Source organism: Teleopsis dalmanni, chromosome 1 (assembly GCF_002237135.1).
Source record: "Teleopsis dalmanni isolate 2A chromosome 1, ASM223713v2, whole genome shotgun sequence".
In the NCBI taxonomy this organism is placed as follows: Eukaryota; Metazoa; Arthropoda; class Insecta; order Diptera; family Diopsidae; genus Teleopsis; species Teleopsis dalmanni.
This window is the reverse complement of record NC_051846.1, coordinates 176123557-176137768: the sequence shown is the minus strand read 5'-3', so window position 1 is coordinate 176137768 and position 14212 is coordinate 176123557. Positions and strand designations below refer to the sequence as shown.

Genomic DNA, 14212 nt, shown 5'->3' with positions numbered 1-14212 from the left:
TTCGAATCAGCCGTTGAAGTAGAAAATACACACTACTTTGTCCTTACATGTCCTTTATGTAGCAAATTTTGATAAAGGACAGTGACACAACAACAAAATACGTTATAAAATCGGTTTTGCGCCATTTTTAGTATATAATTTGTTCTTATTTAGAGTAATCAATGGACTATCACTGTATAAGCAATGAAGATTTAACATATATTAATATACAATCTGCAATAAGTCCCAATACTGTCCAGTGTCTTTGTATTATGTTTTTTTAATTTATTTAAATAAATACAACCCAAATTTAAAATAAAAAAATTTATTAATTATTATTTTTTTTTTAGATGTATATAGAGAGAAGTGATCATATATTTGGTCCTATGAACTAAAAATAAGTATACCAAATTCGTATAAAACTTTCCTCTAAAATGTATGCTGATTTTTAATACCAGCGGTGTATTAGTTACGCCAAAGTCATAAAATGGAAGTCTAGGAAGTAATATGATTTAATTGAGCTGTCTTATAACACAATAATCCTAATGAAAATGTAAGTGAAAATATGATATTTTTATTTTTTTCTTTTTAATAAATACTTAAATTTAAAATATTGAATTATTTTTTGTTTATAGAATTTTTCTTAACTTTTCGTGCGAATTTCCATCTAAATGATGTCGACAACTATTGTCAAGTAAGAGATAACTTCCAATTGATATATTCGTTTATTGAAACAATAATTAAACTTAACTCAATAATAAAACAACATTATCTTCAAGAAAATGAAAACGCAAGCAAATCATCAAAAGCTAAGCTTTTCGTTTATTAAAACAATAACTAAACTCAACTTTATTTAATGAAACAACATTATCTTCAAGAAAATGAAAACGCTAGCAAATCATCAAAAGCTAAGTGCATATTTTTTTAAATATATATTATATTTTTATAAGATGTACTATATCGGTTTAATAATGTTTACATATTATTTGAAAATATTTGAAATCAAAGAAACTTAATCTAATAGAGTTCTACAAATTTGTTTAAAGAAATTGGCTTCTATAACAATTTCTATACCTGTTCATAGCATATAAACATTTGTGTTTATTTTCTAGTATCTATTAATTATTATGGACTAAAATGGATTAATTTTCTTTGATTTGTATATTACAAAAACTTTTTAAAAATTCAAAGAAAAAATGAAAGCTATAAAAATGTACAGAAATGAAACATAAAATAAACAAGAAAACAATTATTTCCTTTCATCAAAAACGACTTACCGAGAAGACCTCTGACAAACTTGACAATTTATAAATTTAACTGTTTTTTATAAACTTAATGCAGATTCTATTTTAATATATATATATAAAGATTTAGCTTAAATAAATATATCGGCATAGTGTATAGAATATATTTATTAAAGTAATATACTTTTATTATAATATGTGTTATCTCAAAACAAATATGTAAAATGTACATTCACAATAAATTTAATTCCTTAAAATGTCGACTGTCATGGTACTTTTCATTACTCCTGATAAAGAAGTCAATTTAATTTTTTAATTGAGTTTAATTTTTTATAATTCAATTTTATGTTTATTTATTAATGCATTTCCCGGACACTATTCATATTTTTACTCACACATTTTAAATTTGATCGAAGCAAGATATTTCATAATTGACGTCCTAATCAAGAATGTATGCTATGAGTAGTTTTGACATATTTTTTATTTGAGTGAATTTGTTTCAGTAGATTGTTGTCATTTTTTGCAATATTGTAAAAATCTTCACAAGAATTTGTCAAATTATATTTGACACATAAAATGGTTTCCAAAGTTTCAACAATTATTTCTGATTTTTCTAATTTCCACATTTGATTCACTGTAGGAAAAACGCGTCCAGTCGCAGCGTTAGTCCCAGGTAAAGTTAGCTTCCAGGTAGCTTGCTAGCACGCAGTACGTATCTTGTATTTATCTGAGAGATAAATACAATGTAACTGGGTAGCGAAAGCAATATGTTAGTCGTCGTAACCCGTAGGATTACTAGAACGCAAAACAATGATTTTAGCTTCTTTTTCAATTTCGTGTATATTCTGTAGGGAAAGGGATCAACACCCCCTTTATATAATTTGCATAATGGACGGGCTATACTCCTATACTGCGCAGTCAATCTCCGGACCAACAAATCCTGTCTCCATTATATTTCACACAAGATCATGAGTCCACATAACCTTGTATCCACTGATTCACCTTATTGATATATTTGGTTCGAGTTATTAGGATGGTAGACTTCGCTTTATCCGTCTGAACAATTAGAAGTCAGCATCTTATGGTAAGGGGTTTGATCCTGGTGCTTTACCATTACATCTGTAAATTGTGCGTAATATTGTTCCATCTCGGTCCTGCAATATATCCCCACGTCCACATGATTCTCCACATATGCTTCGGTATACATATTCGTAGCTACCATACACTCTTGTATGTTTGGTGGTTTCAACGGGCAATATTTAGGCTCAAAACTTAATAATATTTCCAATTTTGGGGCAATTTTCTTTCACTCATATTTACACAGCCCCGTATACAGCCTGAGGTATTTCGTGCTATCTGGGTTCCAAAAGTATTGTTTCCTTTGTTTCCAGATTGAGATTTAGAGACGCCGACTTTATCATCCGCAACCTGAGTTCAGTCGTTTTAGCTTTATCGCTTGTAGTTTGGGTTTTTGCTGGACTTTCAGCTACAACCTCTCCTCGCATAAATTCGTCTTACGCTACATCTTTATCAACTTCTCACTGAAAATTCTTTCCATGTTACATGTCTGTGAATATACATGTCTAAGTTTTTTTGGACCGTTAGACAATTATATTACAGAATCAAAATATATATTTTGACGGCTCATCTTTATTTTTTCCTTCTTCCTTTAAGTTTATAATTGAGTCATAGCACGGTTCCGGTCTACCTTCGCACTTGTTGTTGATGCCTTTAAAATTGTTTCCTTTGTTATATGGTTTCTTTTTGATGTTATTTTTCCACCGACATTAAGAGGTATTATAAATTATTAAACCGATACTAATTATCCATACACTGTTTTCTGTGGTAAAGTGCGTTTTTGCATATATGTAAGAACCAGGGACCGTAACAGTTATCATAAAAAAAATAAAAATCATCTTATAACTGTTATCATTTGCATTAAAAAAATAACTGTTATCATAAAACTCAAAAAATAATAATTAAATTTGATTTTTATTATATTCTTCAAAAATAATTATTATTATATGTCTTTTATTTTTTCGCGCAGAAATTACTCTTAAAATTTGCTTCTTATTTTAAAACTCACAAATAACTGGTATACTTGCGTTATATAATATAAAAATCAAGAGTATCGCGCAAATTCTGCGCGATATTTTTAAAATGAAAATATAAAATACAATTTTCATACAAGGTAGTTGTTTTTGTAATTCCATAGAAAATGTTTTAAAATGTTGGTGCAGGTAAAGATTTAGTTCAGTTTTTTGTTTTTGTATTTTGGATTCAAATTTTGTATTTATATTTGTATTTTGTAGGAGAACAAATATGTATGCAAAATACAAAAACAAAAAACTAGAGAAAAATTGTTTCTCTGTCTTGTTCAAATCAGAGGACAGAGAGATGTTACTGAAGTCGCGTTCTGAAATATCTTTAAAAAAGGCCCAATTCGCTTTTTTGAAATTCCTGTAGGTTTTCTTGTCAGCCTCGGTGAGGCCCTCGATTGATGGAATAGAAATTGTGATGGGTGTGCGATCTGAGCTTAAAGCTACATCAACACTCCAATTCGAGGCAGCGAGAAGCCTAGGGCTTGCGAGACTGACATCAGGAGAGCTGGAGCAGGTTGGATTCATCAATTTGGGAAGCAATTGCAGGCCTCTCTGATCAGTTGGTTGGTTGGAAAACCACAGGGAATGGTGTGCATTCAAATCAGCCAGTACTAAACGCAAGTCTCCATCTAGAAGATGTGTCAGAGCAAGTTCTAAGGTGACACCAGCTATTGCAAGAATTGTAATGGACGGAGATGGTGGTCCTAGAGATTACTCTTTTCAACACAGTGCATAGTCAAGTGGTGGGAGAAGTAGATGATGCATTGATTGGAAAAGGACTGCCAGAGGTAGACGAAAATGGAGATTTTCTGTGTAGAGGAGCTGGAGGACAGCAAGCTCCTCCAAAAGCAAGATTCCAATCAGTATGGCTATGCAACCCTAAACAATTATTAAGGTGACATCAGTTACTGCAACTGTTGCATTTCACTGATGTTTGATTTCTGCGTATGATAGAGTGGCAGACACAACAGTGCCAAGTTGAGGTGGAAGGTCTAACAGGACCAGGATTAGGTTCAATACCGGCAATTACAAGTAACATAAGAAACAAGATAGCCGCTTTCTTCTTAGTGAGAAAAACACAAATAAACGACATATATCAACAAACACATACCTGCTTGTGGAGTACCGTCGTATAATTTTCATCATTATCAGAAAAGTCTTCATCATTAGAATCATTCAAAATTTCTTCCACTTCTTCGCCGGTCAGATATTTTGGTATAAAAATCTTGTATTTTCAAATAGATTCAAAAATAACTTCTCCAATAAATCATTAGCTGCGTTTCAGCAAACATGATCCGTTCAATTTTACATGCAAACAAAAACAGTGGGGTGAAGCAGCAATTGATCTGGTTCACTTTTTGGTTCAATGTAAAATGTAGAATGATTGGCAATGCGATGCAACGGTGCAGTAAAAATATAAACAAATCTACATTAATATTTATTTTTTATTGATTTTATTTATTTATTATTTATTTTATGTATTTTTTTATTTAAAATGTCATTATTATTTATTTCTTTGCTTAAAATAATGTTTTCATTATTACTATAATTCAAATTATTATTTTAATTATTCACGTTTTATTATTATTAAAAAAGTGTTGTTTGATCATTTATTAAAATCAAATCATTTAAATTGAATATATAAAAATTGAGTTGAATTCTTTTATTTAATTAAAACAGAACAACACATAATTTACTTGTAGAATATGCTTTATTCTTAACAATTCTTTGCAACTCATTTGTAAATGAATCAATATGATTAGCATTGAATGACTTCGTTATGAACTACATCATTCTGTGTACAGCATATATTATGCTATATGCATGAGTACATAATTAAATTTGTTATTGAAGGTGTTCTTTGTTGTTTCATAAAATAAAACAGTCGACGAAACCTTGTTAGCATACGATCAAAAGTGGCTTCTATGACAATCCTTGCCTACGAATGCATTACATCCAGAACCGCAGATATGCACAAAAGAACCGCTGGGAAATTTGTTTAGAAATGATGCTGTACTATACACTTGTTATCTACCAAAAACTCGGCTGTCATGTAAGCTACCAGGCTCTCCAAATTACACGTCTATAAAAAGACTATATTCATCGCAACGTGCTTTACCAGTGGTATGCTCTGTCTGAAACTGGTGGTACTTCGGCCAATATCTCGACCAATGTAACGTTGTTGCATATGATATTGAAAGCATCTCGATTCATGCGGATGTTGCCCTTGAAAAAATTTGCACTGTTACTAGAAACATTCCCAAAACTGGCCGTATCTTTCCTGTAAAAATTTTTGATAGTTATATGAACATATTCATAAAAAATGTTTCATAAAATCTTACATGCAACCATTGACTTCTTGGCCTTCCATATTTATTTGCCGCTATTAGTTGTAATATTTTTATAATTATTTTACGGTGGTTTATTCGTATACATTTAAATTTATTATCATGTATTTTATTTTGTTGTGCAGATTCACTGCAGAGCAATGCAATAATATTTTGATCCATAATTTCTACCAATATATATATAGCGCTGATTTTGTACTTTAATGAAAATGAAAGTACATAAGCTATATTTAAATTCGAAAATTATTTATTAAATTCCGTTTATTTTAATTCAGCCGGAAAGTTGAAACTTATCTGAAGAAAATGTTTCTCTATCTAATTTTACAAATTTTGTGTTGTCAATATAATTTAAATTGTAACTCAGTTTACTGTGATTAAATATCTACAGCCACACTTATATAGTAAGCAAAACTCACTGATTTTTCAAACAAAATTTTCACTAGAGTCAAAATGTAAACAAATAAAGATAACCAAAACAACAGTCAAAATGAAAACCCCATACGATAATGTAAACGCATAATCAACTTAAGCAAAGTTCGTTGACTTAAGTTCGTAATGTAAACATGCTATCACTATTTTGTGTACTTGCTATTATAATCAAATATTTCTATTTAATGTATGCTATTCAGGATTTGAATTTACTACTCCTTAGCAGCAATAGTAACGAAAAAAATGCTATGCTCCTGCTTCTACTCTGAATTTGACGGAGCACTTATGAGAGCAGAAGCACAAAACAAAATTTGCGTTGCTCTGCTATACTATGCTGTGTGATTTGTTCAAGCACAAAGCAAGAGCAAGAGCAAAAAATTAAAATATATGCTACTGATATTCGTAGCAGTAGTCAAATTTTAAAATTGTTGCTCTTGCTGTTGCTGTGCTACAAAACAGAATAGTAGCTGAGCAGAGCAAAGCAAATTGTGTTTTGTGTGCATGCTACGGCTACTGATCCCGTAGCAATTACTACTGCTCCGGAGCAACTACCGGTAGTACTCCGCAGCATATGCTTCATACTTTTTGTAAATGAAATAAATAAAAAAGAAATGTAATAATTGAATTTAAATTATTGGAACTGCGATTTATTGAAAAAAAAAATAGTGGTGATCATATCTTTTTATTCTTATTCAATATTCATATAATTATTTTATAATTAGTTTATTTGTCAGGGAAAAATAAATCTTATGTAATTAAATAAAATTAATTAAAAAACTAAATAAAATTACATTGAGTTTAGCAATCTTTTGAACAAAATCCTTCTCTATACTTCTTGCTTACAATATGCATAAATTAATTTGATTTGTGTTTATTCATCTTCATTTTCTTCGAATAAAGGCAAATTTTCTATTGACTGATCTAAAAAGGAGGGATTAAGTTTTACTAGCAGTATATTTTCTAACGTGTCATGATTAAGACGATTACGATTATCTACCAAAATCAATTTTAATGATGAAAATGCACGTTCTATGGTGACCTTAAAGCATACTTTACTAAGTGCATAAAGTTCTGGATCGCTGCACTGTCTTTCTTTCCAAAAATTTAATACATTTAAGTTAGCCTTCATGAAAAGAAGATTTAATCTCTCAATTTTTGAATAAACATCAATCGATTCATCAGTGGGTACTAAATTAGCAGCTATATATTGATTGAGAAGGTCGTCGTCATCTTCTTCCAGCACCTGTACACTTTCCGTTGCCGTTAAGTGGGATGGATTAGATGAATGAAGAAGTTTAGGGTCATGTGATTTAATTTTTTCCCATAATTTTTTTAAATAAGCTACAGCTTCAACCCTCTGAGAATCATTTAGCATTTGATGAAATCTTGGGTCTAAAAACAAGCAAGCATCCAAGCTTGCATTTGATAATAGTTTATGAGTCCTTGTTTCTATGCTTTCCATTAGACTTTGACCAATTTGAAAAATAATTGCATTTTTATTTTCTGAATGTGATGCTAAAATTTTACTAGTAGATAATTTACATTTCAACCACAAAGCATAAAAATTTCCGTAATGTAATTGTTCTTCTTGAAACTTCACTATAGTTTTTTGTAATGGATTAAGAACGGTTGAGTAGCTAGCAATAAAATCCCAAAAACACTCATTGGCGTCGAAATTTTCATCTTTCGTTTACTTTTTTTTCTGATGCAATATGACTTAATATGTCTTTTGCTTTATTAAGCCGTTCAACCATATGGTATGTTGATCCCCATCGAGTAGGACAGTCCAATTGGGGTAATGGTAATTTTTTGAATTCAAATATTTCTCTATACCCGTTTGATGGTTTTCTAACGTATTTAGTCATATTGCGACACTGAAGCAAATATTTTCTAATATCTGCATTTTTTGTTATATCAAGTGCGCAAACTTGTGCTGTGTGAGCTGCACACCTGCATATTTGTATTTCACCTAAACGTACATCTATCGATTTTTGAAAACTATCAATATTTCTTATATACATATTGTTGTTATCTACTTCAGACATTTCAATATCGTCTTCGTTTGTACAATATTGGGATAACAACTTCGTTGTTTTTATCATATTGGCCCCATTATCAGATGTAATTGACACAATTTGTCCAATTTGGATATCATACTTTGCTAACGTTGATAAGATTTCTTTAGCAAGATTATTAGATGCACTTGCATTCGGTCCTTTAAGTTCAACCATTCCAAGTATACGTGATCTTATTTAATTTTTGCTAATAAACTGTGCACTGATTCCAAATATGTTTCTGGAAAGTCGAGTACCACTATCTATTTTTAAAGATAATAGGCAATGTTTCACCTCATGTTTAATTTCTATTCTAATGTTTTCCGCTACGAGTTTTAATACATTTTTACATTTGTTACCATTTAGATAAAAATTTTTTTGATTTTTGACTGTAAGGCCTTGGCATATGGGATCGATTATATTTCTCATATTCACGGAATTTAAAACATTAAATGGAATGCTATCTTCTGTTACAAGTCCAATATACGATCGAAACAATTGTTTTTTGTTGGCTAGTTGGAGGCAAATGAGATTGAGTTAATTGCTGAGGGGCAGAAGACTGATGCAGAGTTGCTCGCTCAGCTGCAGAGCCAGTCTGATGATGGTGTTGGTTTGAAGAAGTTGAGGCTGCCGGATTCGAGTATTGAACTGTACTGTGATGTGTCAGGCAGTCGTGTTCGTCCTTTTGTTCCTGCAAGCTGTCGGCAGTTGGTTCTTATAAAACTCCATGCTTTGGCTCTTCCTGGTGTTCGCGCAACGCGAAAGTTGGTGCAGGCTAGGTATGTTTGGCCTGGTTTGGTTAAGGATGTGGCTATATTTGTGCGTAGTTGCATCGCGTGCCAGAAGTCCAAGATTCAGCGGCAAACTAAGACACCAATTGGTTCGTTTGCTGATATTGATAGTCGGTTCCAGCATGATCATGTTGACATTGTGGGCCCATTGCCTTTGTCTCAGGGGAATCGTTATTGTTTGACTTGCGTCGATCGTTTTTCTCGGTGGCCTGTTGCTGTGCCTCTGGCTGGCATCACGGGAGAGGAAGTTGCAGCGGCTTTTATCGATGGTTGGGTGGCAAGTTTTGGTTCTCCGCAGGCTATTACCACTGATTTGGGTCGGTAATTTGAGTCTGCTGTATTTTGGGAACTGACAAGGTTGCTTGGAGTGAAGCATTTTTATACCACAGCTTATCACCCTCAAGCAAACGGTATGGTCGAACGTTTCCATAGGACATTGAAGGCGGCCATTCGATGTCATTCCTCAAGCAATTGGACGCAGTCTCTTCCGCTTGTGTTGTTAGGATTGTGAACGACACCGAAATTAGACCTAAATGCTAGTCCTACAGAGATGTTGTTTGGAAATCCTCTTTGTGTTCCGGGGCAGATGCTTTCTGAATTCAAGCAGAGATCGCCCGAGACTGATTTTGTTTCGGCGTTGCGAAGGGCTTTAGCTAAGGTTAAATCCGTTGAGTCAACGAGGCACTGTCACCCATCTGTGTATGTTCCGCGTGACATTAGCAATTGTAAGCTAATCTTCGAGTGGATCGTGCGCGAGCTCCACTTGAGCAGCCTTACGAAGGTCCATTTGAGGTGCTGAGACGTAGTGAGAAGCGGTCGGTTGTTGTTTGTCGTGGAAGAGAGGTGACAGTTTCGAATGACAGGTTGAAGGCGGCGTACTTATTATTATTATCTTCAACGTTCTCCACTCTCAAACACTTTGACACGGCGCGGTTTGCCAACGGAGCAAACGGTCAGTCTGCATGTCAAAGTTACTCTCTTAAGCTGACGACTTTGTTATGGTGTCGCGTTGTTGCTGGTACTCCATCGCTAGGAGGGAGTACTGTGGCGACCCAGTTGGCTGTGCATTTATTGAGATTGAAAACCAAAATTCAATTTCAAATATTTTTAAGTTTTTAATAGGGATTGAGGAAAACGTTTCGAATTTGACTCGTGAAAAAAGTTGAATAAAGTTTCATTAATATTGTCAATTAGTGGTATTTCTATTAATTAGCAAAGAGTTACAATCATTGCTAAATTGGTGACCCCGACGTGATACCAGCACCAATCTGGATGACTTGCTGGTCGGGAACGAGTTCGCCTACGCCTTCTTGATAACGATCGACTTTGCACCGACTCACCACGGCGTACATCCAAACGACTTAGACGCTGTTCGATTTGCTCAAGCCTTCTTATAATCACAGCATTCTCAGAATAGGCTGAACAATTAGAGGCTGATGCTACTGCAATCTGTTGAAAATCACCCGCCTCGCAAATACGTTCTGCCAATTTCGCCAGTTCTGCCAGTGCCACGTTCGATGCCTGCAGAATAGCGCGCACTTGTGGTGGCAAACGCTCCAGCCAAAGAGACTTAAGGAACTCATCACTCACCTTGTCTTTAGCTAATGCTGTCAACTCCGTTAGCAACTGTGTTGGCCGTCTATCACCAAGTTCAACCTCCGACAACAACCGTTGAATCTTTCGCTGCTCGCTCTCACTGTAGCGTTCTATAATGTGAGCCTTCAAATTGGCGTACTTTCCAGTTTCAGGAGGATGAAGCACTGCATCACTCACATCGGCCACGACACTTGACTCAATCGCTGTCAATACCGTGTTGAACTGTGTGACGTCACTCGAGATGGCAGCTACTGCGAATTGCGCCTCGATTTGAGCAAACCAAATCTCCGGTCGCTCGTGCCAAAACGGCGGCACCTTCACTGCCACACGGTTTACGCCACTTCCACTATTTGAAGCCATCACTACGCCTTCGTCTGCAACTGACATCACGGTTCAGTAATTTGATATTTCACTTGAGAGTTAATATTTTTAAAATTTAAACTTTTTCGCGATCATTGAAAATTTTGAAATTGAATTTTGGTTTTCAATCTCAATAAATGCACAGCCAACTGGGTCGCCACACTTCCAAAACTGCTAAAATTGCAGCGAATTTTAGCGAAATATGCACTCCATGTGCTACGAATATTGCATTATGATGTATTTCAAGTTTAGAATCGACATAAATTGTTGCTAATAACCCAGAGGCCTCGTCTCCTTGTGGCAATCCTTCAATCCTTGTTGATACCATTCCCCATTAAATAAGAAATAATTTGCCTGATCTAGAATAAAATGTGGTAATTGTGCAAGTACCTTAAAGTCTACCGGAGAACTCTCTTTAAACCAATGCTGTTCCATTAAATTATTTGAAGTCCTCCATAATGGTTATATTTGAGTACTTGGATACATATCCTTGATGTTCATTGTTACAAAGATATACCCAGGTATTAGTTTTATAGTCTGCAAATGATCTGTTAAATTATTTATATTCATTATATTATTCTGGGACAATCGTTGGCGTAGGGTAATTTGTAATATATGTTGACATAACTTGTATATGGGATTAATAAACCAATGTATTGGACTGCATATTGGCCGGATGGGATATCCTGGCTTATGTATCTTTATCGTATCATATAAATATGGCAATGCGGGTGTCTTTTAAAGCATATCTTTTAGTTCAGTATATATTTTATAAGGGAATAAATTAAGTCCTTTTTGGTTTTGTCGACACAACGGATGGACCAGGCGCCTATATATAGCTGTTCGACGTATTGATAAACTTCTATCTCCGATACACTTTATACATGAGCCTGATTCAATATAGTCTTGGATCCAGTTGTCAATTTTCTGTATATAATTTTTTCTTGACATCAACACTGTTATGTTTCCTTTATAATCTTACACAATAATCAGCTCTTGATGACCCTTTAGAAACAATTTGGTGCGTTTATATAAGTGTTTTAACATTTTGTGATGTGGTGTCTGCTCCTGATGTCTTTCCATTACATCTATAAACCTAAAAAAAAGGTTCTTCACCTCCTTGTGATGTTAAATCCCTAGATCAACGTAATTATTTATATAGGTATAAGTCATGATATGTATTTTTTGCTTTATAGCAGTTTCAGAAAGTAGGTGGAGTCAATGGACAATAAAAAGGTCTAAAACTTTATAATACCTGTACTTCATTTGGTACTTAAGTTTGGGAATTCCCCAGTTATTGATTTTGTTTACTGTTGTTTATTTTTCCAAGTATTTATTCATCAAGTTTTTGCGGCTTGGATTAAATAATGTTGTTCTTAATACTGTTGAAGTAAGATTTAATAGATCCATTACTAACTCTAGAATTAGAATAGTGAATACTGTTAGAACTATTGGTACTTAAGTTTGGGAATTCCCCAGTTATTGATTTTGTTTACTCTTGCTTATTTTTCCAAGTATTTATTCATCAAGTTTTTGCGGCTTGGATTAAATAATGTTGTTCTTAATACTGTTGAAGTAAGATTTAATAATGGATCTCATTACTAACTCTAGAATTTGATTCATCTATGCGAATATCTAGAGTTTTAGAAAACATAGGTAAAAAAGAATGTATTTCTTTTAAATGAGTTCTTCCATTTTTGGACAATATGGAAAATTTTCCGCATCAGAATCCGGATTAATGAGTACTCTTCTATAGAGAAGATGTGTACTCATTACAACACTTTTGGACCTCCTTTCTGAAAAGACTGTTTTTTTATTGGCAGTTTCACCAGAATGAAATTCATTCAAATTTTAGGATTTCCCAAATTCAGATAATGCAGATAATCAATTTCTACAATCGTTTAGATGGCATAAATTGAATAAAACTCCCATTCCTTCTCTTAAAAATTTTGTAGGTGAATAGCGTCGATGTACTTGCAAATAGCAAATAATTTTACTGTAATGACTTACGCAAAACTGTATACAAACAAATAGAATTTTATGCGAGACAACCTTTGTTAAAAATGAGTAAGCAGAGTTTAAATATTCTAAAATGGAATGCATTCCATTGAATACTTCTAGAAGCGTTAAAAGTGCAGTGAAACTTACACCAGTTACAATTTTTCGGAAAATATGTAATTTTAAATTATTACAGCCAAAAAAGCGGATATGTCATGGGCGGAATGATTTGTGAGAATTGCATCGGCAATTGAGAAAATAATTTTTTTTGCGATATATAGCCGATATGTATATATTCTATTTGTTTCAAATGGTAATTTCTGAATAATACTACCAGTTGCATTAACCGAATAGTATTATTTATTTTGCCTAATAGAAAAATTAATTTGTGGCAAAATACATTGTGACCGAAAAGTTTTCGGAGGTTCTCATTTAAAATTCGCGCGCTGTATATTTTTCGATATTTTAAGTTTATGTAGTTTGGCAGCACTGTCCTTAATTACTATGCCAAAAATGAGCGCGATCTGTCAGACAGTTCGTTTACGGCAGCTGTTGAAACAAGTTCACCTCAGTAGTGCGTTGAGAAAAAAACAATGGAAAAAAATATTGAACAAAGAGTTTGCATCAAATTTTGTTTTTCGAACGAAATTTCGTGTGCAGAATCGTTGCGAATGCTACAAAAGGCTTATGGGGAATCAGTTTTATCGAAAACTCAAGTTTATGAGTGGTACAAAGCCTTTCAGGACTGTCGTACGACCGTCGAAGACATGCCGCGTTCTGGACGACCTTCGACCTCTACCACCGACGAAAACATTGAAAAGGCAAAGGAAATCGTGTTCAAAAATCCTCATGTGAGTGTTAGAGAGATAGCACGAGAGCTAGGCATCGGTCGTGAGATGGCTCGTTTGATTTTGGTGGACAATTTGTGTATGCGACGTGTCAACGCCCGGCTTGTTCCGATTCACCTCAATTTGTTCAACATTATCAACGATTTTAAGGCCAAACATTCAATAAATACCATCGAACAGCCACCGTATTCACCTGATCTTGCACCGTGTGACTTTTTCCTGTTTCCCAACCTCAAATTACCACTCAGAGGAACGCGTTTTGAATCCATAGAAGACGTAAAACAGAATTCGCAGAGGGAACTCAAAGCCATATCGGAAAGCGCCTATAAAAAATGTTTTGATGATTGGAAGAAACGTTGGCATTTGTGTATCGCTTCTAATGGAGCATATTTTGAAGGAGATAAAATAAATATTGATGAAGATTAAGAATTTTGCGTTTTATTTAAAATTTCCGGAACTTTTT

At 33.8% G+C, this 14212-nt stretch overlaps 2 protein-coding genes across 2 annotated transcripts; both read right to left on the bottom strand.

Annotated features, from left to right (window-relative positions):
- Nucleotides 1–7771: 7771 nt before the first annotated feature.
- LOC119670896 lies at nt 7772–8500 on the bottom strand. Its single transcript, XM_038081335.1, has one exon. It carries the CDS (start codon nt 8331–8333, stop codon nt 7782–7784), a length of 552 nt encoding a protein of 183 aa, XP_037937263.1. The 5' UTR covers nt 8334–8500; the 3' UTR covers nt 7772–7781.
- Nucleotides 8501–10156: 1656 nt separating this feature from the next.
- On the bottom strand, nt 10157–10930 carry LOC119666779. Its single transcript, XM_038076059.1, has one exon. The coding sequence runs from the start codon at nt 10928–10930 to the stop codon at nt 10157–10159; it is 774 nt and encodes a 257-aa protein (XP_037931987.1).
- Nucleotides 10931–14212: the final 3282 nt, after the last annotated feature.